Below are 27,157 nucleotides of genomic sequence, written 5' to 3'. Positions count from 1 at the left end.
CTTCTGCAGTCTGAGGGATCAGAACAAATGTAATGTTGCTTTCATATGATGCAATTCAGATGCTTAGAGCCATCTCTTGCATTCTCAGAAGAGCAGAAGGAAATTGAAATGTTTTCTCTTCAGGAAATATGGAATCTTTTAACTGAATGTGAGGATTGTGAAATTATGATTATCAGTACATGTTTGACTTGTATACCTATGTATACCTATTTTATATTCCTGTGTACCTAGCACCACGTAAAAATTTCTTAGGCAAAAGGGGTTATGAATAGAACAAGTTTAAAAAACCCTGGTCTAAGCAACAATGGCTTTGATCAACGTTGTGAGGAGATTACTGATAAAAATTTGGATTATTTTTAATATGGCCATAAGAATCAGAAATACAGAATTCTGGGCCTTCTCACCTAGAACAATATGAATGATGATGTGTAACTATTCTAAGGTGTGGCTGCTTGGGGAAAGGGTGGGGATGGGGAGGAGAGAGAGGGGGGAAAGAGTGAAAGCCAAGGATTTAGCTTTGCTTCAAGAACCATTCTGGTTGTCAATGGTTGACTGACTAATCAGGTTAATGGGATGTTATCTGTATGACAAAAAACTGGGTACCCCGGAGAGTGCATAATAAAAAGATTTACTTTTGCACAAAGGACTATGTCCCCATTTTATATTTTTAAAAAGATTATGTTAAAAGTACAATGCTCAATATTTACACATGTACATATATTATGCTCCTACTCAACAACTTACTTTTCTTTCCTCAGTCATTTGAAAAGTTTTAATAAGGTATTTTTCATCTTAATGAAGACCAGAGGAAGAGTACAAATATTAAATTCTAATACAAAGTCTGACTTACTGTACTATTTTGAGCAAGCCACTTTTTCTTATTCAATTACCTCATTTATATCATGACCCCCTTAATAATTCATTCTTCTTTAAAAGAGACTGTATGATTCTAATCAAAGTAGTGACCAATCAACTTTAAAATAAAAAGGCTGAGTATAAATATACCACACACACAATTCTTGACAAGATGACAGATTAGAGATACAGAATGAAATACTTTTATGCATAGTCAATGTATTGACTTGCTGTGCCAGATTATATATGTTACAAGAAAAGGCTTCTAGATTTACTTCCGAATTTGTTTAATGTGATGAATTAATGTGAATGAAGAAGACACAAGAAAAAGGGGGAAAAAGAGCACCAGTAGTAAGCATTTAAAAATACTCAGAAGAGAAACAAAAATTCAAATAGGACACAAAAGGGAAATTTTGTTACTAATGTGTTAAAGTTACTATAAATTATTTTAAAAAAAAACAAACCTACAGAACACAAGTTCAGTTTCATACAAAACTTTTTTTTGTTCTTTGTATACTGTACTTATTGATAATGTCTAAATTCATAATAAAAAGAAAAAAACGAGTATTATGGGAATGAATTAACTTCTGGCCCAATCAAAACAGACACAAAACTATCATTTTTTTCTTTTTTCTTCACTCACCTTTTAATCTAGCATCACCCCCAAAGGCACCACATCCCCAGTTTCCTGTGGCCACTGCTGAAAGATTCTCAGAAGAAAATCCAGGTCGAAAAAAACCACAGTAAGCCTATAGGAAAACAAGAAATATATCAACATGAGAGCAGATGTATTTTTGTTATGATGCTTTAAGAAAAGCCATGCATGGGGATTTTTTAAAACCTATTCTTTTTCTGAGGAAAGTAAAAATAAATGTAGTTCAAAGTAGACAGTGAGAAGTTTTAATTGTACTTCAGCTTTTGCCATTGACTGCCTTCATGAAAAGCAAAGCAAATCCTTGAACCACTATATACTTAGATTTTTTTTTTAAGCTAAAAGTGGATATGATTTATAAATTCTACCAGTTATACATATTGTAAGAGCTAATAAGATAGATCTATAAATTACTTGGGCAGCGGGGTAGTACAATGGATAGATTGCTGAGCTTTAAGTTAGGAAAACTCATTTTCCTAAGTTCAAATCCAGCGTCATATACTTAATATGTTGACCCTCAGCAAGTCACTCAACCCTGCCTCATTTTGCCTCATCTATGAAATGAGCTAGAAAAAGAAATACTAAACTATTTCAGTATCCTTCCAAAGAAAACCCCAAATGGGGTCACAAAGAGTAAAAAACAACTGAACAAGAACATAAATTACTTTTACTTTTTAGAAAGGTGCTTGTTTCCCTTTGAAATCCCTTGAGAGCTCACTGCTACACCTCTCCACAGGATCTATGCACCCAGCCAGATATGCAGATGGTATTTAAGAAACGCACAATCTTAACTGCTCTCACTTTTGATTGGAGAAATACAAATTAAAACAATTCTGAGGTACCACCTCATACCTATCTGATTGACTAATATGACAAAAAAGGAAAATGACAAATGGTGAAGAGGATGTGGAAAAATTGGAACACTAATACACTGTTGTGGAGTTTTGAACTGATCCAACCATTCTGGAGAATGATACTCAAAGGGGAACCAAACTGGGCATACTCTTTGATCCAGCAATACTATTTATTGGGCCTGTATACCAAAGATATCATAGAACATGGAAAAGAACCTACATATACAAATATATTTACAGCAACCTTTCAAGTGGTGGCAAAATACTGGAAATTGAGGGGGTGTCCATCAATTAGGGAATGGCTAAACAAGTTGTGGTTTATGATTATAATGGAATATTATTGTATAATAAGAAATGATGAATAGGTAGAATTCAGAAAAACCAAAAAGCCTTATACAGAATGATTCAAAGTAAAATGACCAGACCAGGAAAACAGTGTACACAGTATCAACAATATTGTGGAATAATCAATTATGAATAACTCAACTTTTCTCACCAACACAATAATCCAAGACAAGTACAAAGGACTCGTGATGGAAAATACTATCCACATTCAGATAAAGAACCAATGGACTCTGAATATAAATCAAAGCATTTTTTTAAACTTTATTCTTTTGATGTATTTTTTTCTTTCACAATTGTGATGAATATGGAAATATGTTTTACATGACAGCATATGCATAACCTTTATCAAATTGCCTACCATTTTTGGAAAAGGGAAGGAGAAAAGAAAGAAAAATTCGGAACTCAAAATCTTTAAAATGAATGCTAAAAATTGTTTTAACAGGTAATTGGGGGAAAAATAAAATACAATTAAAATGCACAATGACTGGTTTATTAAGAATTCTGATTAACAATAATAACTTCTACTTTCCTCACAACAGCTTCATGAGTTAAGATAGCACAAAAATAACTATTCTCATTTTACAGGTGAAAAACTGAGGTTCAATGAGATTAAATGCCTGTTGGTTGCATCCTGGGATTGGACTCCCAGTCCCTGGGACTCCCTGAATCTGGCACAGAGAGAGAGCTGATAATGATCTATGGGGTATGTTAATGTGGATGGTATTCCTTAACTAGAATTATCTCTAAGATATTTTCTGATGTTATAAGGCAATATAATAATAATAAGAAAGTATAATACCCTGTAAATACTTATTAAAAATTGGCTGAAATAGCCGAATGAAGCAGAATTAACTACTGGGCCTGAGAATTTTCAATTTCCACATCTTTATTCTCAGGATAGTTGGACTTTCTGACTTCCAGCACACATATTTTCTATCATCAGACAATATTAAAAAGCTTAATGTTACAGTCAAGTAAATCTGCTCTGTGTTTTCTCCAGTGCCAAATAAAGTCTAAAATATAGGTTTCTGTACAACAGTAAATGAAGGAAAGAAAATGATCTGTGACAAATGCTCCCAGGGAAAAATGTAGGATAAAGAAAGATGCTTCTACAAAATCCACATATAGAAAAGTAGTAAATCACTCAGTGAAGTTTTTGCAAAGGCATAAAAATTTATTTAACACATTGTCTGGAGTGGATTAATAAACCTGTTCCTTCCACCCCCATCTAGGCTGTAAATTCTGACAGATATTAATTATAATTTGGTACAACACTATTATTCAATGCTTGCAGTACAGAGCTTACACAAGCGTCCACAAATTACCTGCTCCATCAGATGTATGGGGCTTCAGAAAATCTCTCTCAGGTCACAAATACTGAAAAGCTCAATGTTTTAACCAGGTTGCTGAGAAATAACAGCTCCTGCCATTATGCCATAAGGATGAATAGCAAATTTTTCCCACAGAAAGATAAGCAGTTTTCCGTCAGGTCACAGCTACATAAAGAATAGGAAGTCTTCACTTTTCCAGTTACCTTTTCATGCATATTTGAACAGTATTTTAAGAATTTTTATTACTCTTTCTCTGCCTTTAATGGCTTCTTTAATGAGTCTGCATATCTTACTTGACCTCTGTTCAAAAATAATTGTGTGAAATCAAGTATGAAAAGGAAGAATGTAGAAAACTTTTATTATTTGGGCATAATTAAATATACACTAAAGTTATAACACTAAATATTCCTGAAAATATTTAAGTTGTAACAGAGAAGTCATGCCATGTGAACAACAATCTACAAAGACTAAATATTACATGAACAGAACTTAAGTTATAACAAGTAAAAGTTACAAATGTGAACCAGACATCATTCAACTACATACAGAATCCTTACTTTATATCAGCGTAATCAGACATAAATGGCAAGCTGATTATGTAAACTGATTGTTTGTACCAATACAGCTAAAAAAGAAGACTCAAAAAGAAGACCTCTAGACTCATAGCCCTTTTTATGCCTCTTTTTTCTGGCATAGATGGCCAAATAAGAACCACTGGCTAAAGCCTCTATTTCCTTCCAGCTCAGATAACCCAAACCACAAGATGGACATTGAATCCTCAATTACACTAAACTTAGGAAGGATCAATAAATCTTTTTCTCTGTAACAATAATCACCTCTCCTCTGTGAAAAATGAAGACTAAAGAGAAACTGAAAATAGAGTAGTGACTAACTTTTTCCTGTGGCAAAGGAAGAAGCTAATGAGAAAGCCCTCTTAGGACCAGGCCCACACATTTTCTTTTCTCCCCTAGCCACACAGGAGGATAAACTCAGTGGTATAACTTGAGTTAAGTTCCATTAAAATACACACCGCAGAACTGAATTTTAATAGCATGAGGAAAGCCATAGGTAACAGAATCAAGGATTTTTGGTATCAACAGTCAGAAAATTTCATAGCGGGGACTGAACGAACAGGGCCAGAAGCCCTAAGAAGAAAAGAAAAACAAAGATAAGAAGGAGGAAAAGTTCAGGAGGCAGGAAGGGAAAAAAAAAAGTAAGAGGTAAAGCAAGGAAGCATCAGAGGTAGAAAAAAGATAAAAGAAATAAGGACCTAAGAAAAGGAAACAGCATGCAGTACAGAAAATAAGGAGTAAAAAAGCTAAAGAATTGAGGTATAATTCACTTAGGCATAAAGAGAGATACCACAAGCAAATTAAGAGAGTAAGGGATAGTTTACTTGTCAGATCTTTGGAGAAGGGAGGAATTTATGACCAAAGAAGAACCAGAGTACATCATGGAATGTAAAATGAACAACTTTGATTACATTAAATTAAAAAGGTTTTGCACAAACAAAACCAACAAGATTAAAAGGGAAGCACAAATTTCGGAAATAAATTGTACAGCCAGTGTTTCTGATAAAAGCCTCATAAGAATATAAATCATTCCCCAATTGATAAATGGTCAAAGTTTATGAACAATTTTCAGATGATGAAATTAAAGTCATATATGAAAAAATGCTCTAAAACCCTACTGATTAAAGAAATGCAAATTTAAACAACTCTGAGGTACCACTTCACACTTCCCAGATAAACTAAAATGTCAGGAAAGATAATGACAAATGTTGGAGGGGATGTGGGAAAACTAGGACACTAATGCATTGTTGGTAGAGTTGTAAAATGATCCAACTATTTTGGAGAGCAATCTGGAACCATGCCCAAGGGGCCATCAAACTGTGCATAAACTCTTTGACCCAGCAGTGCCATTATTGAATCTGTATCATAAGGAAATTATAAAGGGAAATGATCCATATGTGCAAAAATGTTTGTGGCAGCCCTTTTTGTAGCAGCAAAGAACTGGAAGCTGAGTGGATGCCCATCAGGTGGGGAATGGCTTGTTATGGGCCAGAACTCTGAACTTGAAACAAGGAGCTAAGTCAGTGGAATTGAGGAGACAATGTAACCATCTAGTTTAGCATTGTTCAGTATGACAGATTTAATCTTACAAGAAATAATGGTTTCTTAATGATATAATGACTGGTTTATACTCAGTGTAAAGCATATAAGCTAAAGGGCCTCAGCCAGGACTCAACCGGAGAGATTCAGAGGGTAGGAGAAGGCAGATGAGAGCTTAAACTCTCAGAACCAAGGAGAGAGGTAGGCCTCTAAGAGAGCTAACTGGGCCCCAGGAAAGGAGACAAAACTTTGAAGGCTGCTCTCAGAAACCCTAAGAAAATCGAACAAGAGAACATTCTATTTTGGCACCCGAACGTGGGACCAAGAACCTTCATCTGTAAAATTAGGATGAGCACAAGAAGGAAACTTTACAAAGGGCTAAAGTAGTACTTCAGTTAAAATGGGACAAATGTTTAGAAAGGAGATTTCTCTACCACAAGCAAAATTTGTCGAAAGTTTGGTTACACTCATTAAAAGCCAAGGTTTGATTGTAATTTGGGAGTAGATCATTGAACTTTTAGAAACATTACAATACATATCTCCTTGGTTCTCTAAGGATAAAGAATTAGATCTAGAGAAGTGGAAATTAGTAGGAGAGCAACTATGTGAATACTACAATGATAACAGACCTGACTCAATTTTTAAAGAAACACTTTACATATATAACTTATTATATAATATATATTATATAATTATAGAAGTTATAGAAAAGGAAAAAGAAGAAAGTGCAGGAAGGGGAGGAAATTGACAAACTAGGTGAAAAGGATGAAGAATTAGACAAGAAAAAGTGAAAAATACAATTCTGAGTATAGTGCTTCACAGCAGAAGCCATTAGGGCATTCCCATCTCATGACTCTCCTCCCTCAATTAACCCTTCATGGGTGGAAGGAGAAGGAGGAGGGGGAGAGGCAGTAACACAATCAGTACCACCTGTGAAGCAGCCTATGATAAGATTACAAAAGATACTGGTTAAGGCTAAAAAAGAAAGACAGGATATATCTGATTTAATAGAAGCATATCCTGTGATTGAAGAATTTGACTCTTCAGGTCAACAAAGGAGAAGATACACTCCTTTTGATCTGGAAAAAATTAAGGATTTCAAAAAGGGTTGCACTCTTTATGGGACTACAACGTGTTATGTTAAGATGTTACTAGAGAATTTGGCTTATGAAATCTTAACCCCTAGTGATTGGAAATCTATGGCAAGGACATGTTTAGAACCCGTACAAAACTTGTTGTGGCTTTCAGAGTATAGTGAATTATGCAGGATACAAGCCCAACGCAATAAGCAAACTGGAGTTAATGTACAAATCACCTTTGACTTTTAGGTGAAGGTCAGTATGCAGACAACCCAGCACAGATTAATTACTCCATAGCAGCATATGAGCAAATTGCTACTGCTGCAATAAAAGCAATAAAAATCCCAGGAAAAGATCCTGGGAAAGCCTTCACGAAAATAGAACAAGGTCCCAATGAACCTTTTTGGTTTATACTCAGTGTAGAGCATATAAGCTAAGAGCCTTAGCCAGGATTCATTGGGAGAGATTCAGAGGGCAGAGAAGAGAGCTTAAGCTCTCAGAACCAAGGAGAGAGGTAGGCCTCTAAGAAAACTAGCTAAGCCCCAAGTGAAGGAGATAGTACTTTGAAAGAGATAATAAAGATTTGGAGTTTAACCCCTGGCTACTTGTGCGGTGATTACTGAACTGAAACAAAGGCTGGTCCCAGAGACCCCAAAAAAAACAAAACAGAAAACATTACAATGGCTGAATAAGTCATGGTATATGAATGTTATGGAATATTATTGTTCTATAAAAAAATTATGAACAATTGATTTTAGAAAGGCCTAGAAAGATTTACACAAACTGATGCTGAGTGAAAAAAGTAGAACCAGGAACATATCATACACAGTAACAATAAGACTATACGATGATCAACTATGAAAGACTTAGTTCTTCTCAGAGTCAAGGACCCAAGCAATTCCAATAAACTTTGGAGAGAAAATAACATCCACATCCAGAGAGAGAACTATCGAAACTGAATGTAAATCAACACACACTCTGTTCATTTTTTTCTTTTTTTTTCTATTTTTTCCAGGGGAAAAAAAAAGAAAACAATCAAAAGTGAGAAATACATACCACTGAAAATTCATACTTCCTGGATAAAAATTTATCATATGAAAGCAATGCAATTAAAAACTTGTTTATTGCTGTGATCTTAAGAAATAAACCTTCTGAATCTTCCTATGCCTAGATAAAGATATGAATATATTTGAGTTACACATTTTAGGGTTTTCTTATATTTGACACTAAATATTCAATGTCATATAATTCTTTTTTTATATAGCTTTTTATGAACAAGATATATGCATAGGTAATTTTTCAGCATTGACAGTTGTAAATCCTTTTGTTCCAACTTTTTCCCTCCTTCCTCCCACCCCTTCTCCCAGATGGCAGGTTGACCAATACATGTTAAATATGTTAAAGTATAAGTTAAATACAATATGTGTACACATATCCAAACAGTTATTTTGCTGTACAAAAAAAGTCAGACTTTGAAATAGTGTACAATTAGCCTGTGAAGGAAATCAAAAATGCCGATGGACAAAAATAGAGGGATTGGGAATTCTATGTAGTGGTTCATAGTCATCTCCCAGAGTTCTTTCCTTGGGTATAGCTGGTTCAGTTCATTACTGCTCTATTGGAACTGATCATATAATTCTTTCTTTAAAAAAAAATGTAGATATATTTAAATTGTTATGTCTTTAAGTTCCCTTACATCTGATATTAAGTATTCAATGTCAAATGCAGAAAACTCTAAAAATATGTATTCATGTATTCATGCATGAAATGTATTCATATATTATATATTAAAAAGAATTCAGAATTTATATTTGTATAGGTTTATGATTACTTATTACAAACCTTTCCTTAGAGTCTGTCTAATTAGTTGTTAATAAAGCATCCACATATTCAAACAAAAGAAAAAAGAAATAAAGGTATGGAACTCTATAGGCTCCAGGATTATGCTCCACAGGAAGAATATATTTTATTGTCAAATCTAGCCCCCAAAACCCATAGTTTAACAAAACTTTTGGTCTCTTCATTCAATTGAGCAGGCTTCTGCAGCAGCTATCTTGAGTTGCACAATTTGCTTAGTGAATTATATTCCCCTAAACTTTTGGTAACAATTACATTAATCCCATATTAACATTAATTAATAGAACCACTTTAATTTTCAAAATTTAAAAGATTTACTTGTTAGTGTTATCTAATATAATTTCCTTGTTGAATTTAAATTAACAAATAACACTAATTACTATATGTTAATTAGCACCAGTGTTAATGCTGACTTCTTCAGGTTTTAACATCTTTTTGTTTTAACATTTTTTGATTTCTTGGTACAGGACTCCTGGGTGAGTCAACTCCTTCTATCAATGCCAGTTAGCATCTTTTCTGAAATTTAAAATCACAGAATTTCTTCGAGCAGTGGTGTCAAACACAAATAGAAAGAGCGACCACTAAAATATATAGAAGTATTCCTGTGGCAGCACACTGGCTTAGAAAACCACATATTAATATTATCTATGCTTCATTATACATATTTAAAATTTTGCTAAATATTTCACAATTTCATTTTTATCCAGCTTGAACTACACTTGGATGTGATAGGTGTGATAAGTTGCAGGAAACTTGCAGATCACATGTTGGACACCTCTGGCTTGGGGAGGGTAACTGATTGATCAGGAGTCACATGGTCAAAACACAGAAGCAGGGCTGAATCCAGTCTCCAAAAAACAGCCAAAGTCATTGTGTACACTATGCCATCCTGCAAACCAAAACTTTAAAGTATTTTTAAAAATTGATTGTATTTGAGAATTTAAAAAAAAATTCTATAAATGTTATCTTGGACTAATACTTCTGAAAACCTAAGAAACAAAAATATCAAGGAAGGATCATCAGGGATTAAACCCTAGAAGAACCAGCTGCCAGTATCGAATTGTTTGTGTTCATACATTGGTTCAATGCCCTATATTCCTTTCCATGTTGCATATTGACTAAATCCACCATTCTCTATAAACAACGGGAAATGATGGAAATTCTCTTTTTTAAGTAAAATTGTCATTTTTATTATATTTGCTCAACCTACCCATGGGCACTTAATATTGTTCCAATTGTTTAGATCTGACTTTATTTGTGTGGAAAGTGTTTTATAATTGTGTTTATGTAAGTTCCTGACTTTGTCTTGGCAGGTAGAATCCCAAATATTTTATGTGATCTACAGTTATTTTTAAATGGAATTTCTCTTTGTATCTCTTGCTGCTGGACTATGTTGGTAACATACAGAAATACTGATGATTTATGTGGATTTATTTTGTATCCTGCAACTTTGCTAAAGTTTTAATTGTTTCTAGTATTTTTTCAGTTGATTCTCTAGGATTCTCAAAGTATACCAATGATGGAGATTCTCTTCAGGGACCAAGGGGATGGTCCCCTCAACATCACCTGACAGAAGGTTAAGAGGATGATCACTAGTGAACATATGCTAAGCCCTAAAACTTCACTTGATTAGTTCATTCTTCACAGGGACAGATTGTTTATGGTTTTAAATGGTATATTCATTTATCTTCCCAATCAAAATATTGCTTTAGATGTCAATATAACTGACGAATGATAGTATTAAAAACTGTTTAATGATTTTAGTTTGACTAAAAGCAACATTATTCCCCTTTAACAAATTCTACCAGCAAATCAAAAAACCAACAGAACAGGTGAATGACTGAATATAGCAAAAAGATGTCCAAAATTACTATTAAATTATGACTTCATAAAAAGTGATTTCAAACTATTCTATCAAATGCAATTCTCCCATTCATACTGTTAATTTTCTTGTGCTTTAAAAAAAAAAAAAAATTGAACAAAAGCTATCTCTGAAATGACCTGCATACAGATTGTTTCTTTAAAGTTATGTTTATATATATATACACACACACACACACACACACAATATCAATTGAAATCTTTTAAATTCAGAACATGTGGATCATATAAACTTCCTGGATGGCTATATTATCAGTGAGCAAAAGAAAATTCATTTACTTGTCTTAATTTTGAAGGACTGCAAATTTTATAGATAGAATACTTTAGGCTGATCTAAGAGGCCCTAAGGTATATGATATAGATTCCTAGTCAACCTCCACTGACATTTAATAAATAAATTCATTGTCTTTCCTCATCAGTAACAAAATAAAAGCATCCTTTTACTAACATCTTTTAGGCTAAATTAGTGTTGATATAATGAGATGATGCAGGCCAGTTTCAATGATCTTGTGATGAAGAGAGTCATCTACACCCAGAGAGAGGACTGTAGGAACTGAATGTAAATCACAACACAGCATTTTCATTCTTTTTGTTTTGTTTGTTTGCTTTTTTTTTCATTTTTTTCTTTTAGATCTGATTTTTCTTGTGCAGCAAGATAACTGTATAAACATATATGCATATATTAGAGTTAACATATATATTTTACCATGTTTAACATATATTGGATTACCTGCCATCTAAGAGAGAGGGTGGAAGAGAAGGGGGGGAAATTGGAACACATAATTTTGCCCATGCATATGTTTTGAAAATAAAAAGCTTTAATAATTTAAAAAAAAATACATTAAAAAAAATACATTGTGTTGATAGATCTGTAGCATTTGTACAAAAAAAAAAGACTTTTTAAAATGGCATTTCTTTTGCTTATGAGAATACAATTCCTCATATTAAAAAAAAAAAACTATAGCACTTTTCAAACTGTCTTTTTAACATCAATATTCTCTTGCTGATGCTGTCTGGTTGCTAATTAAAGAATGTGATTCCAAATGGCTACAACTTATTATCAATGATAATTTTAGATCAGAGATATCAATAAGGAAATCTCTGATTGGAAAAGGACTTGGACTAGAAGGGTAACGAAAGCGAAGAAGAGAAAAAGCCTGCATGCTTAACAGATAACCACAAAATGTTAAAAAGACCAACAAGAGGATTTCAGCATGTTAAACAGATCTTCTATGGAGATTTTTGGGAAGACATGGACAAGAACATAAGTTCTTGATTACTTGGGATGAGTAGATTAGATTTTTCAACAGTAGAAAGAAAACTTATGATCAGTGAGAGCACAGATTTATTGAAGTTTATGAAAGTGCAACCAACAGGCCAAGAATATACTTGAGTTTTCTTCAGCAAATGTATCATTTAAGTCCATAATTCATAAGAAAGCATAGTAAATATATCATATATCCATAAAGATGTTTCAGTAACGTTTTAAATGATAATCACATCAGTTTCTTATTTATTTATTTTTCCTTTAAAATACTTCTCCTTCAAGCCTTCCTCTACCTATTCCACAAAATACTAGAGTCTTAATGATTATGTATCTTTCACACATGGATATTTAATAAATAGTGCTTGGTTATAATTTTAAAATGTGTCCCTTATCCCTCTCTACTTCTGGACTGACTTCAAATTGTTATTTAGAATCTGTTCAAGACAAAGACAAAAGAATTCTTGTTACCATATAATTAAAATTACATTTATAGTCATAGTTCAAAGTTATTATGCAGATGTAAACTGAATCCATGATTCCACTGATATTTCTGGATAATCCCTGAATTCTCATTTGTATCCAAACTTCATACATAAAAATTAAAGGACAGGATTCTCATTTTTGTTTTATTTTAAAATATATAAATTTTTTTAAAAAGATACAAGAGATTCATTGATAACTTTTTTTTTAATGAAAGGCCATACAGATACTTTATACTGTTAAGAGAAAGAACTATTTGGACAATAAAAGCACGGAGAAGATTTACATGTCCACCTCTCAAGAATTTCTTACATGTGACAACTGCCAACCTGTCTTCCAAACTCAGGTTTAAAAGGGAGGAGAAGTGAAAATAGATGTCACACTAAAACAAAACAAAACAAAAAAAAAAACACTATAGAATTTAATCTGTGTTGTACTATTTTTTAATGTGGAATTTTTGTAGGCATGAAGGCCATTTGTGACACATCACCTTAAACGTAACTTTGAAAACAAGTATGCACATTCATTTTAAATAATTTTTGAACAGAAGGATATTTTGGCAGGAAGTCTTTAAGCTCTAAACATTAAAAAGAAAGTAATATACTTTAAACAGCAATGGAAGCTTTATAGCAACAAAAAAAAGTGCCACATATAATATAATCTTAGAACTAAGATATAGACCAACGTGCATAATCAAGCTATATCCCTAAATCCTTTCAACATTGAAAACGGATTAAGAGCCTTCCTGAATTTTTAAAAAATCAATTTGGCAGCTAATGTTATTGAAGACAGTGTCTACTGAGCACAACCTGATAAAATGTTCTTGTGGTAAAAGCCAGAGATGAGATGATAATATATCTTCTCTTGAACATATCCACCACAATGAACTTGTGACATATTTGCAGTTAGAATGAAAAGTGTGAAAGATTCTGACATCTTATACTTTTACCAACCAGCAGAATGAGGTAAGTGGTTATAGAGAATAAAATAAATTGTACCAAAATATTAAATGTTTACTAAAATGCCAAGTTAAAGAAAACACTAAATAACCTATCTAAACTGTCACACAATAATACCAACTTTGTTTTTCCTTTTAAAAATATGGAAAGCACACATTTTAGAGAAAATGTCAACAAGGAAGATTTGGAATAATTGTTAAGGGGCAGATTAGTTTATTTCTATGTGAATTAAAAACTGTTTGATTTTTTTTATACATATACATTCAGACATGGACATAATATAAAGCAACAGCCTATCTAGAAAGCTCTGATTTTAATTACACAATTACAAAATGGAAAGTACATTCTGTACAAAGCTGACACCACCATTAAATCAGGAGACCTGTTGGCAGACTTGTTGACATTGCAAGAATTCCCAGAAATCATTAACTCCAACATTTAAAAAATAGCAGTAAGTAGATGGCGCCTCCTGGGTGATTTAAGAAATAAAGTTACTGACCTTGTTAAGTTCCCGCTTGATTTTCTCAGGCACAAACTGATCGAGGTAGCGTCTGAAGTGAAGTGCGTCAATAGCAACAATTTCCGTGCAGCGCCTCTGCCAGTCATCCCTGGGTTGATGAAGTGAAGAAACAGAGAGAACACATCTGTGAGTTAGGTTGCATAGGATTTGGACACAATTGTTCTTCCAATTTACAAATCCCCCACCCCATCCCTATCTTTAAAAAAAAATGAAAACAAAATCCTGATAATAGAAATGCACAAACTTTCCCATTGGCCAGGAAGGACATGGCCAGTATTAACAAGTGCTCCTTTCTCCTATGCAAAGTTAAATCTTAGGACTCTTAGTAGCAGTCTTACAGTTACTGGGTGCTACTGCCAACTGCAAAAACAATTCTTCTAAACAAATTAGTGTTATGCAAAATCACATAAAAATTCAGTGTAATACTTTAGCCTCACATGCTTATTTGCCACAATGACAACAAAAAACAATTTTCCAACCAGATAATGATAACATGGACAGCAATATTCTGCATTTCAAGACCAGGAAGAAGCAGCTCGGAAATAATTTTTAGAATCTCCTAAAATGTATATTATTTAATATATAATAAGTTAAACTAATTTTACTATTATAAACATTTAAAATACATGTATGGCAAAGGAACTAAACTAAAAACTAAATTTGGAATATGGATACTAGGGCTTAAATCCCAGTTCAGGTCTGTTGAAAATGTATGAGCACAAGCAAATAAATTACTTAATCCCTTTGGGCCTTAGCTCCTCTAAACAAAGGCATTGGACTGGATGTTTTGTGGGTTCCTTCGAGATCTAAATCCTAGGATTCTACTTTTCATGTTAGATGTAAAGCTGCTTGGTTTGTAATTACAACATAAATAACATTTAATATTAAAACTTAAACATTTAAAGAAAGGTAAATATAAATTATAATATAACTTCACAAAACTACATCTAATAAAATAGAGATAATATATATATGTACACACACACACACACACACACACACACACACACACACACGAGACCCAAACTGACACACTATATCTTAAGCGAGTCCATGACCCAAATGCACAGTGTTTGACTTAACTATCAATGCTACCACAGTGATCACACATACCACACACACGGCTGGCAGTTCTGTCAATACTACATAAAAATCTAACTCCAGTAAAATGGCATTAAGTATCTAAGATTTCAACAATGATGCTAAGAGAATGGGGAAAAAAAATAAGTCCATGGGGATTTGGTCATCAAATGTTATGTGACTTGAGGTAAATACTTCTCAGTATTCTCCACATAAAAATATGAACTAATTGGGACATAGCTTCATAGAAGAGTTGTAATGATTAACATGCTAGTAAAGCATTTTGATTTTTAAGGACATGTCTTCACTTTTAAGAATCTGAATTTGACAAGTAGTTAACCATACTTAGATACTTATATTCCTTCTGTGTTAATAAGGATAGTTCTCCCTTGTTCAGGATCCTTGTTTAATTTATTATCTTCCCTGTTTTTCCTCCCCTTCATGGAAGATGAGACATTCTGTTTTTACATCCAGGATGAAATATAAAAGTTTAAAACACATAGATATGCCAATAAAGCAGCCTAGGAGACTGGGAATACCATGGGAAAACTTTTCTATTTATTTCCTTTATTCTCTGGCAACTGTGTAACCACCACACATAAAGTAAGAAATGAATAGCAAGACTTACATTTCACTCTTATCATCATGGCTTCGGGCCCAACGGTATGTTTCTGCATAGCCTATGTATTCACTGTACTGTTCAGTACCTGAAATAATCAATTTGTTATTATACTTTCCCAATAATTTTCTAAAACCTGCCCTTTCTATCTCTTAAGTATGTTTGGTCGATAAACTTAGTCCTTCTTCCTGGATATTTTGCACAGGCAAAAGACAATTTTAAAAGAAAATCAGGTCTTTATGGACAGTCCTCTTTATTCTTAAAGACAAATAGATATAAAGAAAACACAAACACACCAAAATACTTTTGCATATATTATCTATATAAATAATGGGTATAATGGATTACATTGCTTATTCAACAAAGATGAAAATTCACTGATAGGGAATTTTCACTTCATAAAGAATATCAAAACATTCTTTTATAAAAGTATATTTCTCCTACTTTAATTGCAGAATCTAAACTTTTGAAAAATAAGAAAGCTTACACAAACACATCTGCAGCTGAGAAAAGTTAAATTATTATTAACTTTGGGACTTATCTATTAATAAACAAAGTACTTTAAGAAATTATTGAAAAACCAAAAATTCATATGACAGAAAAAAAAAAGGAAGGAAAAACACATAATTGTACAAATTGACATTTATTTAATTAGAACTATCATCAACTCCTCCAATAATATACTAATAAATAATTAGCATGAGTTGGGATTGGAGTCACGAATGTATTGCTATTTAACTAAAAAAATTATGCTGCTTATTCTAGCTCCTATGGATAACACAAATACTACCAGATTTTGTAGGATAAAATTAAAATTACTATAGCCTGCACCAGTGAAAAGCTGAAAATTCTAGGCAAGAGAGTCATTTTGACAAAGTATTTTCTTATGTTATATATATATTTTAAATACAAGAGAAATAATGTCACTAATAAGAGTTACAGAAGAAGGATAAAGATTTTGAGCTCAACTGGCTTGATCTTATGCCCACACACCATATGAAAGAATAAAATTTCCTGGGTGCCTACAATCCTTTTATTTATTGTTCAGAGCAACCTGAAAACCTGTAAGAAATCTCATTTCAACTGCAGAATCAAGGTGCAATAAGAGAAAACATTTATGGCAAAGACATTTTTGAAAGACACAGAAAATATTCTATCCAACAACAACAACAAAAAAGGACAAATAAAAGAAAAAGGAGTAAAAAGATCACTATGATGTGTTAACCACTAGATCCAAGATGGTCTTCATACCAAATATTTAGTTGTTCTGAGGTACAGGTTAATTCATCTCTTGATTAAAATTTTCTGACATGCCTTTCAATACATGTGTTAAATGAGGCTAAGTAATAGGATGATTGCTGTGATAATCAAGGTCACTTTGGGAGTCTAGCAAAATAGAATCTGGATTTTTTATCTCTAGAATTTTCAGTCTGTAAAGCATACTGACTCATAAAGATGAACTTGTATTTTGTTTACATCAGGTAAAGAGTTTTAAGAAGTCCTGACAAGTTCTCATGCTCCTTAATCAAGAAAAAAGTGCTATTATAAAAGACTTGATAGCCAAAGAGTTAGTAGGGAACCGCTCTAGTCACTGAGCTAAAGAAAACAAGGTGTAAGACTTCATTTTTTTAAAATGAATTGACAGCATTATTTAATACAGAAAACTGGTTTTGCACTTCTTCAATGCTTCCAACTTCTTTATATTTATTAGCAAAAAGTTAAATCTCAGAAAATTATTTATCTCCTTTTTATGTGGTTATGAGAAATAAATTCCACTATCCAGATTAAGAATCAGGGACTAACAGATGATAAAATCCTGGAGCACTGTTCCACATTTCTGTCCAGTATTCAACAAATCACTTAGTTCTTCTATATTCTTTAGATTCTGCCTTCAAGTAGAAAACATTTTCTAGTCAGAGCTTCAAATGGTAAAAATTAATATGTTTCAAATTCTTAAAAATTAAAAACATGGTCTAAATCCAAAACACTACAAATTATCGTTTCTGTGTCTCATGTTGGGATCGCATTTCACTTTTTCTTTATCAAAGGAAACGATATTAAGATTTATTTCCTAGTGATGTGAAAAATCAAAATATGAACACTTAAATTTTTTTGACCTGAGTAAATTAAATTCTGACTCCCCATTTAAGCCCCTTTCAAATTATGCAGACTATCCACTGCATACTAGCTGTTCTGAAACTGCTTAAAATTTAAATTGACTGATAAAGTAAAAGAGTATGAAAATGTGTGGGTAAGAACTCAGACAAGAAAGGTAAAAGAAAGACCTTGCTCACAGCTTTCTCTAAGACTTGTGTAATTAATGAAGATGTTTCACAGTTAGTAAGATAAGCTTTTTTCCTAAGATGAAGCTCCTGAAAGACTGTCAAAATCCTAGAAATAAGGAATTATACCATAGGTGATTCTCTCCCCCCCCCCCCCCCCATGGAAATAGGAATGGCTAAATTTTCTAGGAAGAAATATTCTCCCTTCCTAATATGACAGAGAATGGGAATTTTAATAACACAAAAAGAAAAAATAATGTAATGAGATGTACAATGCAGGAAAAAAGCCCACAAAAAAAGTTTTGTTTTTGATAACATTTCTTATACAAAAACTATTACTTTTTACTAATAAAATTCATGTTGATAATGATAATGATGATGCTCTCATATCTAAGTTAAAATTGTAAGATAAGGTTAGAAAACACTGCTCCCAAAATGGTGAGAAAATCAAAGGATATGGGTCAAGAAAGTTGAAAGGCTGGTTTTCTACTTTGACTTAGATAATTTCTAGGCTATTTGACATTGCCAGGTTGTTGGAAATTAAGCTGATATGAAAGAAACATAATTGAAATGTTTAGGGAACAATGTATGGTATTCTCAAATGAGCAAAGTGCTACTTTGATTACTATAAAAATCATCATTTTTTTTGGTGTGTATATGTGTGGGTCAGAAAGAAAAAGGGGAGAAGGTGGAAAGGAAGAAGAGATTTAGGTTGAAGAAGAAGAGGGAAGAAAAAAAAGGGGGAAAGAAGAGGGAGGGGGTGAAGAAAAAGAGAGAATGCTATAGTAATAATATTAGTGACATTCGGAAGAGCAGTAAGTGTTTGTATTCAGATAGTTTCTCTGGCAGTTTTGCTGAAATAATGCAGAATTTTTTGCTTTCTGGGACAGTGTACAGTATCAGCAAGCAGCCAATCCATTAAGTAATCAGCATTTTATTTGACTTAAAATAAGCCTTAAGATATCCAAGTACCTGGTTTATATGCTAACAAGGAACAAACAAAAGAATACTCATGAAGACTGGATGACACTAGAGCAACTGGGCAGACACCATAGAAGGGAATATGAGAGGAAAGAAAAGTTCTGTGAGGATAGTCACTTGAAAAAACTTACATATATATCCATCTATTGCTCTCCTACACTTCAAACCACAAAAACAATGTGAAGTTTGAGCCATTTTTCCTAAATCAATGTTTTCTTAAACTGTTATTGCTCATGGTTATCCTGAGTAGAAACCACAACGAATAAGATAATAGCAAATAATAGAAAATTACACACAGAGATCATTAAAAAAAAATCCTTAGTATGTCTAAACATCCACCTCAGGTCTTTATAAAAGGAAAACATTGTCTGGATGAAAGCATTTGCCTGTTTGCATGACCTGTTTCATATTCATTAAAAAGCTTGATGCCAACCAGATGCTCCACAATGATGTCAAATTTAATTTATTTCCAATTTCTCAGACTCTTCTACAAATTCAAATAGCACAGTCACAGCCATTAGCCCACTGAGTCAAGATACATCATTGAAGGAATGTAATTGATCAGGCAGATAGATTGTGGCACATGGTTAAGGCTCTCCTAAGCAGCGAGATGGCAGAAAGCCAGGGATCAAATATGGATGATGAAATGGCCATTTCCATTAAGGGAACATCACATCACAGATATTAATTAGGTAGTACTATAATAAAGCAAAGTGGATTTTAAAAAAAATGTGCTGAGTAAAAAGTCACCCTGGCTTGTCCTTCGCTAGCAGTGCCAATATCTCAGAAGGTTAAGTATATTAGTAGTTCTGCAAACTTGCTTTTAAAAAACATAGGTAAAACAGATCCCCAACGAAACTCCCCAGAGACCCTTTTCAGTATATGTAATGGTGGTCAAGTTCAATTTAACTTCAAAATGTGGAAAAGTTTTAAATTATTTTTTAATAGGAGAAATCATATCCTTGGAAAAATTATTGCCAGAAGACACTCCCTGTCATTCTAAGCCTTTTGTTACATACTTAAGCTATGTCTGCACATAGTTAACATTTTGCCAAGAAACATTAATAAAGAAATATACATTAATGTTCCTTTACAGAAATTTTCTTTTCTAATGCCTCATTTTGGATTGGAGGTAATGCTACATTTGCAGGTTCTAATAGTTTCTTCTAGGTTAGATAGTATTCACATAAGGGCCTGAAGATTTACTATAAGCCTAGGCATTCAAGGCCCAAGCTTTATAGCTATCTTTGGATAGACTTATCACCAAAAGGTTGGCTGCAAGGTGGTGAACTTTTCAGTCACAGCAATTCATGAAAACCATCTAAAGGATAAAGGGCTTATATATGAATGACATGAGCAAAATCAGATTCTTGAAATGAAAATCCACTTTCAATAATCTGAATTAATAATTAATAATAATAATAATAAATCTGAAAAACTTTGTTCCACAAGTGAAATTCCTATATAAATGAAAATATCTATGCAAACAAAAATATTGACATGACCCAGACACTAATTTTGAAAAATACTTGATACAAAAATTGTCACTCAGCTAAAGTTTTCTAATTGGTAGTTCTTTACATTTCCTTGTAATAAGATATGCTAAAAATTTGTTATTTAGTCATTTAATGAATACTGAATCAACTTCTTGGTTTTTTTTTTACTTTTTCTTCCTTCACATTTTCCTCTTTCTTACCTATATCACATTCTAATTTACAGATAGGTAGATCCTCATATTATCCACATAAAATGGGCCACAAAACCTAAAAGAAAGCCCAAATATGAATAAGGAGATTGAAGAAGCCTACCTAAAGTGTAGGTAAACTTTCATCTTCCTTCCCTAGACTCTCTTTAATTTCAAAGAAAGAACTTTGGTAAAGCTATTTCAAGACATTAAGACCTTACCAAAGTAGGACAACACTGGAGAAGAAAGAGTTGCAGTAAATACAATGCAGATTCTAAGAAAAGAACAATTTGGCACTGGCCTAACTCAGACATTTCTGTTCAACAAGTCATCTCATTTTTCTTTGTCTCCCATGCTATGAGACAAGGTACATGTGACAGGGTCCTACAATGGATTTCATGGGATTGGAAGGAATAATTTCACAGTGGTTTATAAAATAATATAGAACACATCTTATGACAAAATCCTTTAGGCAACAGGTATTTTTTTAGATGACAAAAAGGGAAGAGAATTTAAAGAAAGGCAAACTAATTCCCCTGAAGACTAACTACAGACAGATCTGTGGCATAATATGGTCTTAGGAGTGCTATCTGTCACTACAAATTGATCCAAAGTCAACCCTCTAAGAGTGTAGGATTGGTTTAGCCTTAGTTCTTCAAGCTTTCTTCTTTAGAAACAGCTCCAGTGATGCTCAGTGAAATTCTCCAGGATATGGACTATTTCTCACAGCCTTTGGTAGAAGTAACAATAAACTAATTTTTTTTCCTAGGGCAACTGTTAAGCCTCCTAAATCTTATCTGGTAAAATGGGATGGATTCCAGAAGAAACTGGAAAACTGCTTTTGTAGAAAATAGAAATATCAACTAATGGTGACTGATAATGGTCTTTACTTGGAAGATTTTTTTTTTTTTTTTACAATGCTATTTAGTATAAGGCTTATAATAGCTAGAGTGAATAGTTAGAAGTCTCTTCTGAGTAATAAATGACTTAACTGTTTTGTCAGCTAGCAGTGACTTTTTAGCAAATCAACCCACCTGTCCCACCCCCACCCCCCTGCCCCAATCCTATCATATACTGACCATCTCCTTTGAAAAGTGGTTTACACAGATAATAAAACATTGTTAAAAATCACAGCATTAGATCATTTAAAATTTTTCACCTGAAACACAAACCTGGCTAGATGTGTTAAGTCCATAATTAAACAAATACAATACATCTATACATGGTTTTTTCTTTAACCAAGAAAAGTTTGGTTTGAGAATAAGAGATTTAAAAAAAAACCAAACAAACCAATAACTATCCTATTACCTGTGCCTCTTAAATTTGCCAAAAATTTATTTGAGCTTTTTCAATTATTGCAATTTTGATACAACTTTCTTAATTACAAAATTAACTAGGTAACTTATAATATTTGGGCTAGCTTTCTGGAGGACCTTGGGATCAGCCCAAATCCTTGGTCTTAGTGGAGAAGTGATGAAGACAGGTCAGCCAACACAAGGCTGGTCAAAGACAGAATGTCTATTTTCCAGTCCTTCTCAGCCCTTATATACCTAGATACAATTACATCATTACAACATACTGGTTATGGTGTAAATGTAGAGAATTATTACATCACCATGCTAAGTATTAAGTATATATATATATATGAACTAGAAAACCATTATATCTCATCAATTCCACTGAGTTAATTAACACCTTGTTTCAAGTATACATCTCCAGAGTTCCAGCTTTCTAAGTAATTAACATATTTACAATCTGACAAAAAAAAAAAAATGTTACCTCTTTCTTACAAGAATATCTGGTAATTTATAAATATACTACTATTAATTCTCAAAATTCCCAATTTAACTAAACTATATTATATTCATTCTACAAATGGAAAAGTTCATAAAGGAATTAAGTAAAATGTTTTATTCAAGGTTTGAAATAAAGATTGTAACAATTTTCAAAGCTCAAAAGCCTAAGGCTAATGAATAAACCTCATGCCAATGGCAGGAAACAGTTACAAACTAGACTTTTATCTCTATTCTTTGTAGCAGATGTTCATGAAAAGGAAAAAGCATTACATAAAGATTTTGGAGAGTCTTGTCTAGTACTAACCTGTGATGATAAGACATTCATTGTGATCCAGCACCTCAGTGATGAGTCGTGATACAATCAATTCAGGGTTGATTAAAAATCTGATTTCTTCCTGTACCAGTCCTGCACTGGTTACACCCCCTCCAACAAAGCGATTAGCAAAATCTACCTGTTAGGAATAATGAAGCTAGTTTTATATGCATATAATGACTTCAAAATTTATATTAATAAAATAAATTATCTCTAAAGGTTTAATTTTCTCCCCCCCCAAAAAAAAAAAAATTAAAAATTTTAAACCCTAAACTTGATCATGGAGGAAATATCACACACACACACACAAAAAAAAAAAAAATCAACAAATGAGAAAAAATTTTCTCAGAAAATTTAAATAAGCATATTATTTTTCATTTTGATTAGTTAACTTATCTGTTCAATTCTCAGAATCCCAAACCATTATGGAGCTGAAACTTAAGTTAAAATTCCAATCTATAATATGGACTTCATCATAAGCCTCTTTTTGGGCCACAGGAACACTGTATAAAGCTTTCATTGGAAAGCTTTATTTCTTTAGGGGTTAACTATAGGTATTTGGCTTTTATCCCCACTTTTTTCCCCCTCAATTTCCCTATATATATTTTACATGACTTTCATAAATTATACAGCCTTCCATATCAAACACAGGAATCAAATGCCTCACTGTCTTATAATACTTTTATAATTCAGTGACTGGTCTTTCCTGATGCTTCTGTAAGAAAGTTTTATGAGGAATTTTTTACTTTTCTAATTATAACCTATGAAATCAAAGATTAAATGGATGTTACAAACTTTTAACTACTTCCTACATCCAAAGAACCAAGAAACCATTTATAATCAAAACAAAAACCAAATGCGTTATTTTTAAAGACAGTTCATGGCTCTTTTATGGGAATGATATTCAAAAACCTCACGAACAAAGCTGAGTTATGTTCTCCTTCAAATTAAATCAAAGGCAATTCTAGATGCTGGTATAGTCATATGACAACAATAGCTAGCATTTACATAGTGCTTTAAGGTTTGCAAAGGGCTTTATAAATAATATCTCATTTTATCTTCCCAACAATCCTAGAAAGAAGGTATTGTTATCATTGTCATCATCTCCATTTCAACCTGTCTTCAGCTATAAGGATATGGGTGTGTGTACATATGTTGTTTTTTCTACTCTATTAAAATAAAATTACAATTCTAAGTTGTTTTTTTAAATAATGGAACAAAACCATGAATCCTGTATTTTCAGAAGAAAAATGCTTATGAGGGAAGAAACCAACTTAGTAACTCAGAGATGGCAAAAACACAGTCTAGCCTTCTATCCTGAAGGAGGCATCAGAAAAGTACTAAAAAACATTCATTTCCTAAATTCTTGAAATTAGTCATGCTACTTACATGCACACACATGCATGTGTGTACACATATTTCATGCATCTAAATTAAATTTTTTTCCTTTAATGTTTTAAGTCATTGATGAAAGGAACTATTTAGCATTTATTGAATCTTTTCTTACCAATCAACAAGTATTTATGATTTACTTATAAGATCCTAGCTTTTCTCTATATGACTATAACTACTGGGTAGGATTAAATTTTGATTTTATTAGAACAGGGTACAGGGATGTGAGAAGATGAGGAGGTTTACAACCAAGCTGAATATACTTTGGTATAAACTGACAAAAAAAAAAAATTATGGTACACAACATTCACTCTGAGTAAAAAGACAGCATGTCTAATTTTGTACAGAAATCACCATACTCAACACAATAGGTCTCACAGGAGTGACTTTTCTTGAAATAATCTTTAAAACACTTTCTACTAGTTATAAAAACTGTGTTACAATGAGGTTCCTCTAATTCAGGAAAAATTCTAAAGGAACATCTTCAGTTTTTTAAGTCTGTCAATTTCAACTCAAGAAATAGAAAGCAACGACAATATTGTTAAAAGAGATTTTGTAATTGTCATTTAGCTAAAAACAATTTATACAAAATACAAGGAGATTTCTACTACTGACATACAAAATTCTCCTGCTCTCTGGGGGCATGGTGTTAACAATTAGTAGTGGAAAAAGCATTTAAGCCCTTCTTTAAATCTACTTCCATTTCAGCTTACAATTTCATGTGAGCACCATTCATCTTTAATAAATTCCAAGAAAAAGGGTTAAATAAAGGTCAGCATTCTTGGAGTGCTGATATGCAGTTGCTTTGCTTATTTCAAGTGGAATGTCTACTAAAGGAATCTTGTACTCCTAAATATAACCCAATTCTCTTTTCATCTTTTTTAAAACTGCCATTCAAATAAGACATCCCCAGTCCAGGCACATCTGCTTTGGCCCTACATATTTGTCAAAATCTTGGCCCTTTCATTAATCAATTAAACCTCATACCACCTTCAATTCTTGAATCCCTTGCCCCGCTGCCCTATGACCATTCAATACTTTCTAAATTCCCCTTTATTCACCCACCTTCTCTACTTGCAGTATGGTAGACACCTCTCATGTAGTGTTAAACACAAATAGAGAAAGTTATTGCACTCTGCTGCCCAAGTCCACTATAAATTAATGTGACCCAACCTCACCTGGGCCTTCAATCTACTCATCTTTCTACTCTTCCCTCATGACTACATCATACATTAGTCACATCCTTTTCAGCAGGGGACTTCAATTTGGCTTAACTGAAGAAAACTGATGCTGCTGCTTCTCCTTGAAGCCATAATTCTAAGCATCCTAGCATCCTCTTCCTTGTCTACTTTGTTGCAGTCTGACATAATGACAAAGTCTTTCCCCTTGCCAATGTCAATCTTCTACTTAGGACTTTGATGTCATGCTCTCCTGCTTCCCTGAGAGTATATCCATTTAAACATGTCCTCTTTAAGTGTTCTCTCTATATCTAATGGCTCCTTCCCTGTTGTCTTTAAATGTGTCCATATCTCCCCTATCCTTCAAACACCTTCCCCAGATTTTCAAAAATTATCAGCCTCTTCTCCCTTCCAAAAAAAAAAAAAAACCAGCTGTCTGGGGTGGGGCAAAGGGAGAGGAATGCAACATTGGACTTTGTTAGTTTATAAATTAACGTTTGAGAAAGGAAAAATTCAGAAAGATTTCCGATAGATGAAATTCACTATATTCACCTTAATCAAGTTTTCTCTTTTTATTTTCTCTGTTTCCGCCCCTAGTATTTCTCCCAGTCACTCAAGGTTTGTAAATTCTAGGTTAATGGAGAGGCAGCATTATGCACTAGACAGACATAAAGAACACGGGACTTAAAGTCAGCAAAACCTGGCTTCAAATTCTACCTCAGACATTTAGTGCCTGTGGCAAATCACTTAACTGCTGTGCCCCATTTCTTCATTTTTAAAATGATTGAGCTGAATGTGAATATCTCTAAGGTCCCTTCCAGCTTTGTATCCATGATGCTTCAAATTGAAGTCCCCTGCTGAAAAAGATTCTTTTTTCCACTTACCCCCCCCCCATCCCCACATGCATTAGTTCCTCACCTTGTTCAGCCCACCTGTTCAGTATCTCTCACATCATTCCCCTTCCTCTTTACTATCACAACTACCCTACCTCAATTCCTTATCACTTCTCCCTCAGATTCCTCAAACCCAGCTTTTCCCTTTTCTAATCCAATCTCCACATGGCTACCAAGTGCATACTCCTAAAACAAAGGTCTCACACTGTTACTCTCCTACTACAGAAGATTCAATGACTTCCGACTGCCTTTAGGATTAAATTATAAGCTCCTCTGCTTGACAAGGAAAGTCCTTCATAATCTAGCTTCAATTTGATGATTAAATTACTCTAGTCACACTGACTTCTTGGCTGCTGCACAGCCCAACATTCCATCTTCTACTTCTATGCCTTTGCAACCCCACAAACTTGGAATACTGTTTTCCTCAATTCCAGTGCTCAGAATTCTTTCCTCCCAGCAAGATGACTTTCTTGCCTCCTCCAATTGTTGGTTTCTCCCTTTCCAATCACTTTGAATATAAGTGTATAGATCTTTTAGGTCTTATCTGAGAACATACTATAATGTCTTCATATCACATGAGCTCCTTGAAGGAACAGGCTGAATCACATTTCTTTTTGTACCCCAAATCCCCAGCACAGGGCCTACCACATGAAGGCATTTAATAGATGCTTGTTGGTTGATTATGGCGTAAGAAAAGGATAGAAAAGAATGATTCATTTTTTATTGTGGAGCAAGTAATAATGAACAT

General features: G+C 33.3%; 1 protein-coding gene across 2 annotated transcripts in view; it reads right to left on the bottom strand.

Moving 5' to 3' along the window:
- The window catches only part of PARG (poly(ADP-ribose) glycohydrolase), a 116,987-nt gene that overhangs the window by 11,869 nt on the left and 77,961 nt on the right, over positions 1-27,157 (bottom strand). For both annotated transcript variants that reach the window (XM_023494628.2, XM_012540194.3), the window contains 4 exons: positions 22,938-23,085; positions 15,900-15,978; positions 14,171-14,279; positions 1,499-1,604 (listed from right to left, as the gene is read on the bottom strand). In XM_023494628.2, coding sequence (XP_023350396.1) covers positions 1,499-1,604; positions 14,171-14,279; positions 15,900-15,978; positions 22,938-23,085 — 442 coding nt within the window. The remainder of the gene's footprint in view (positions 1-1,498; positions 1,605-14,170; positions 14,280-15,899; positions 15,979-22,937; positions 23,086-27,157) is intronic.

This window comes from Sarcophilus harrisii, chromosome 2 (assembly GCF_902635505.1).
Source record: "Sarcophilus harrisii chromosome 2, mSarHar1.11, whole genome shotgun sequence".
In the NCBI taxonomy this organism is placed as follows: Eukaryota; Metazoa; Chordata; class Mammalia; order Dasyuromorphia; family Dasyuridae; genus Sarcophilus; species Sarcophilus harrisii.
This window is presented reverse-complemented; position numbering and strand designations above follow the sequence as displayed.